The sequence below is a fragment of the Seriola lalandi genome, unplaced genomic scaffold (genome assembly GCF_002814215.2).
Source record: "Seriola lalandi dorsalis isolate HSWRI2012SDOR001 ecotype SW California unplaced genomic scaffold, Sedor1 jcf7180002049911, whole genome shotgun sequence".
NCBI classification, from domain to species: Eukaryota; Metazoa; Chordata; class Actinopteri; order Carangiformes; family Carangidae; genus Seriola; species Seriola lalandi.
The window spans coordinates 6,740-11,926 of NW_019520464.1; the positions used below are offsets into that span (position 1 = coordinate 6,740).

The 5,187-nt window shown below is 45.6% G+C and overlaps 2 protein-coding genes across 2 annotated transcripts in view; one reads left to right on the plus strand and one right to left on the minus strand.

Annotated features, from left to right (window-relative positions):
- The window catches only part of trappc1 (trafficking protein particle complex subunit 1), a 2,949-nt gene extending 1,662 nt beyond the window's left edge, over positions 1–1,287 (minus strand). Inside the window, exons 1-2 of the mRNA XM_023398790.2 lie at positions 1,225–1,287; positions 697–795 (exon numbers count right to left, since the gene is read on the minus strand). Coding sequence (XP_023254558.1) covers positions 697–795 — 99 coding nt within the window. The 5' untranslated portion in view covers positions 1,225–1,287. The remainder of the gene's footprint in view (positions 1–696; positions 796–1,224) is intronic.
- Positions 1,288–1,417: 130 nt separating this feature from the next.
- On the plus strand, positions 1,418–4,389 carry psmb6 (proteasome 20S subunit beta 6). The gene is made up of 7 exons (XM_023398789.2): positions 1,418–1,562; positions 2,367–2,434; positions 2,551–2,616; positions 3,293–3,358; positions 3,446–3,575; positions 3,920–4,064; positions 4,196–4,389. The coding sequence occupies exons 1-7, from the start codon at positions 1,464–1,466 to the stop codon at positions 4,321–4,323; spliced, it is 702 nt and encodes a 233-aa protein (XP_023254557.1). The 5' UTR covers positions 1,418–1,463; the 3' UTR covers positions 4,324–4,389.
- The last annotated feature ends 798 nt before the right edge of the window (positions 4,390–5,187 follow it).

Here is a 5,187-nt window from a genome sequence, read left to right on the forward strand (position 1 = left end):
AGACAGATAGACACAGACAGATACAAAGAGACACAGACAGATACAAAGAGACACAGACAGATACAGAGAGACACAGACAGAGACACAGAGACAGACAGATAGAGAGACACACAGACAGGGAGAGAGACAGATAGAGAGACACAGACAGATACAAAGAGACACAGACAGAGACACAGAGACAGACAGATAGAGAGAGACACAGACAGAGACACAGAGACAGACAGATACAGAGAGACACAGACAGAGACAGACAGATAGAGAGAGACACAGACAGATACAGAGAGACACAGACAGAGAGAGACAGAGAGAGACACAGACAGATACACAGACAGAGAGAGACAGACAGAGACACAGACAGATGGAGAGACACACAGACAGATACAGAGAGACACAGACAGAGACACAGACAGAGAAACAGACAGAGAGAGAGACAGACAGATACAGAGAGACACAGACAGAGAGAGAGACAGACAGAGACACAGACAGAGAGAGACACAGACAGAGAAACAGACAGAGAGAGACACAGACAGATACAAAGAGACACAGACAGATAGAGAGAGACACATACAGAGAGAGAGACAGAGACAGATAGAGAGACACACAGACAGAGACAGAGACACAGACAGGTTAAAGGTTTTCAGTTCATTATATTATATTATTGGTTTATTATCTTGACTAAAGGTCTGATCCACTCACCTCCTCCTTGGAGATTCCCGCCTGCTTCTTGCGGTTCCACTCGTTGTAATACAGACAGTTTCCATTCCGGTCAAATATGTACAAGTTATGGACGGTCATCTGAAATCACAGTCATTCTCATCCTTTTACTGACAGAATAACATGAAATTCTTCAAACAATCAATAAATGAATAACTATTAATAACCTCAGGCTGTTTCACATTAGTGCCGAATCAAACATTAGTTCCCCCAGAGTCTAAAACGCTTTGATTTATTTCCTATCAAATGTACGTTCTTATTAATAAAGTGCTAATTGTCGGGATTAAAATCAGACATTTCTCAGACGGAGTTTGGATCTCCGGTCGGTTCAGACGACACGGCACGGTCAGAAAACCGGCTGAAACTCTATTAAAAGAGCTTTTACACGAAACCTTTCTCACATACAAGTATAAAGACTGTCGTAAAGCAAGAATTCGTAATAGAAATCTTTGAAATAAGCCGTTAAACGTGAAGTTTATCAGACTTTTAATAATCAGCAGCAGTGTTTACCTTCACTTCCTGTTACTAGCAGGACCCCGCTGCAGAGGTGTCCGACTACATGCCAGAAGAAAACTGTTTTATGCAGTTTTATAAAATTAGATTTGAGATTTTTAAACATAAACTCGTATCATGAAATCTGAACAGTAATTATACAATTTAATGGGACGTGTTTGTCAGTGACTTTGTGAACTCGCTAACTGTTTAAATCTCCCGGCTCGCCCGTTCAGATCACCACAGTAAGAGACAAGATGGCGGCAACAGCGACAATGATGCCGTACTTTGGGCAGAGAATTTCTTCTAAAAACGACCTGGTGCCAGACTGGACCACCCAGGAAGTCAGCACCGGGGTGAGTACACAGGCTGGGGAACCGGAGCCGACCGACCCGGGCTGGGGTCTGTCCCAGAGGAGAGTTTTTAAACAGCAAACAGCGGCTGAATGAGACAGCAGTTCTGCAGCAGCTAACGGCGACTAGCGCTAACTCCGGTTCACTATTAAAGTTCGGACTGAAAGGAGACAGAGCCGAGCCGAGCCGAACCGGACTGAGCTGAACAGTTTCGGGGGAGAGCCTGAAACTGAAGCCGTAATATAAAAGAGATGGACTTCAATCTCAGTGATAACGCAAGATGAGCTAATTGTTGCTAATGCTCATAGCTCCATTCTCGGACGCTGTTATGCCGTTTGTTTTAGAAATAATGACCTGTCCGATAATGGACGTATGTTTAAAATAAGCCAGTTGTGCCACGAGTTAACTGTCATGTACATCAGGGTGAATTCGGGCTTCATCTGTGTTAAATGTACAGATTAAAAGTGGCGCTGAACTTGGTTGAAGTACCTGAGCCTAAAATAAATGTAGCTCAGTGAAAACTAAAATATTCCCTCTGTAATGTGCTGAAGCAGAAGTTTAAGTATCACAACGTGTAGAAGTACCTCACATTAATACTGGAGTTAATGTACTGAGCTACTTCTCTAATATGGATAAAATACACAGAAATAAACAAGCAGGATCATTTACACAGTTTAAAAGTCTTACTCACGTCAGGTTGATCTCAATAGATAATGATGTTAAAGTGAGTTTATAATGTGTCAGTTTGTGTGTTATCATATTACCTGATAATATAACTGTCTGTCTGTCTACCTGTCTGTCTGTCAGACCACCATCATGGCGGTGGAGTATGATGGAGGAGTGGTGATCGGTGCAGACTCTCGCACCACCACGGGGTAAGAAAAACAAAGTGTCTGTATGATTGATGATTATTGTGTGTGTGTGGTAAACACTCAGTGAAACCTGTCTGTCTCTCTCTCTGTCTGTCTCCCTTTCTCTGTCTGTCTGTCAGAGCTTACATCGCCAACAGAGTCACAGACAAACTGACTCCGATCCACGACCGGATCTTCTGCTGCAGGTCAGTTTATTGTTAAACTCTTGTTTGATGGATTATATAAAGACGCATCATCGTCACCGTGATCAGCTCGTAGAACCAGAAATGTAGAACAGGTCAGGCTTAGAACCTAGAACCTTTCTACAGAACATGGTTAATACTTTACAGCAGACATTTAGGAACTCAGCGATACTCTAATGGGAACTTCTGAAGAACCCAGGAACTCCACAAGGAACCCCAGAACCTTTTCTAGCAGGGGTACTTTACTAGGAACTTGTTGGAATCCAGAACTCCTTCACAGGAGCTTTGTAAGATTTAACTGGGAACCTCTTAAGAACCCAAGAACATTTGTAAAGAACACCTTTAAGACTAGCTCAAGAACCTATTTTAGAAAGCCCAGAACTCTAATGTGAACTTTGAACATTGCAGGTCAGAACCTCTCAACAGTTCGAACATATTCTGGGTTTTCTACGAAGGTTCTAGGGTTCTGAGGAACCCCAGAACCTTTTAAAGAAACATTAAAGACATTACTGAGAACGTCTTGTTGTAGGAAGTCCAGAAATCCAAAGTATGAAACCAGAACTTTTTGTAGAACCAAGGAACCTTTTAGGAACCTGAGAGTTATTATTATTAGTACTAGTAGTAGTAAGAACCCTTTAGAACCCAGAGTGTTCTGTGTTGAACGCTGTGACTGTTGTAGGTCTGGATCAGCTGCTGACACTCAGGCCATCGCTGACGTCGTCGCCTACCAGCTGGGCTTCCACAGGTAACACACACACACGGCTGGGTTTGATTGACAGCCTTTGTGTCCTGTCAGATGTGGTTAATGTGTGCGTGTGGTCCCGCCCCCCAGCATCGAGCTGGACGAGCCCCCGCTGGTGGAGACGGCTGCCAATCTGTTCAAAGCGAGCTGCTACCGCTACAGAGAGGAGCTGACTGCTGGGATCCTGGTGGCAGGCTGGGACCGCAGGAAGGGGGGGCAGGTAGTACACACACACACACACACACAGACACACACACACACACACACACACACACACACACACACACACACACACACACACACACACACACACACACACACACACACACACACAAATAAGAGAGTTACATTCACAAACCATGAGCAAAATGCAATGAGTAATGCTGACAATGAGCAAACACCACTCTCTCCCCCTCAAAGACAGAAATGACATTTTCTAATTTAGCCTGAAAATGAAAAAGCAGTTTTCTTGTGATGGACCGATCGATTCATTGATTAATCACTAACTTTTCCTCCCAGACGTCTCCTGCTCACCTGTCTCTGTGTCACCTGTCTGTGTCTCAGGTGTACTGCGTTCCTATTGGTGGGATGCTGGTGAGGCAGCCGGTGTCGGTGGGTGGCAGCGGCAGCACCTACATCTACGGCTTCATGGACTCCAACTACAAACCTGGACTGGGCAAAGACCAGTGTCTGGAGCTCACTGCTACAGGTACACGCCGCTGCTGCAAGGCATGCTGGGAGCTGGAGCCCACCGCAGGACTACAGACTCCCATCTGCAAGTGTTTACGTGCAGAAACTGGAGTAAATGACCTGTCTGTGTCTCACCTGTCTGTGTCTCAGCTCTGTCTCTGGCGATGGAGAGGGACGGCTCTAGCGGGGGCGTGGTCAGACTGGCGACCATCTCAGAGGAGGGAGTGGAGCGAAGAGTCATACTGGGAAACCAGCTGCCGAAATTCTCCACACACTGAAAACACACACACACACAGCTGTGTTAACTTGTCCATTTTGTTGTCAATAAAGGTTTGAAGGTTTGACTCCGTCTGTTGTTGTTGTCACAGAAACATGAAGTCGTCTGATTGGCTGGTTTTGTTTCTGATCAGCCTGAGACACATTGATTATTGATCAGATCCGGTGGCCTCATTGATCTCATGTCGATAACAAACAAGTTGTCGTGGAGACGTTGAGACGTGGACGGTGGAGCAACATGGACGTCTCTCAGCTGTAAACATGGCGCCTGCCCCTCGTCTCTGCTGCAGCTCAACAGGAGCTGCTCCTTCCTGTTTTAACCTTTATTGTCCCGGGGTCGCCGTGCCGACAGCCCGGAGGGGAGGGGTCTGTTTCCTGTCTCTGGCACTGCACATCCTGAGAGGAGGTTTAAATAAAGTTCCACACGATGAAGAAGAGAGTCGGTCCGACTTTAATTACGCTGATCCACAATAAATATAAATGATATAAAACATCAGCTCTGAGGTTCAGACACTAAAGATCGTGTGTGTGTGTGTGTGTGTGTGTGTGTGTGTGTGTGTGTGTGTGTGTGTGTGTGTCCAGCAGGTGGAGACAGATCCAGATCTGACCCACAAACACTGACTGAAGGTTCAGTGACTCATCTCGTTATTTTCATGTTTCCTCCTCATTGTTTCGTCCACATGTCCCTGCTGACCAGAGACAGGCGCCTGTCTGTCTGCCTGTCTCACTCTCCATCATCCTCAGAAGAAGACAGAGGTGAAAAGGTCATAAGTTGTGGAAACTCCTGATGGGTTCCAGGGTCCTTGAACAGACTTGAAAGGTGCTTGAGGAGGTTGTGGAGCTTCAGACTGGTTTGAATCAACAAG

Excerpts from the sequence above, each read along its gene's own strand:
- psmb6 (XM_023398789.2), top strand. The coding sequence starts at position 1,464 with ATGGCGGCAACAGCGACAATGATGCCGTACTTTGGGCAGAGAATTTCT. Across the intron at positions 1,563-2,366 it reads CCCAGGAAGTCAGCACCGGG|ACCACCATCATGGCGGTGGA; the intron begins GTGAGTACACAG and ends TCTGTCTGTCAG. Across the intron at positions 2,435-2,550 it reads GACTCTCGCACCACCACGGG|AGCTTACATCGCCAACAGAG; the intron begins GTAAGAAAAACA and ends TCTGTCTGTCAG.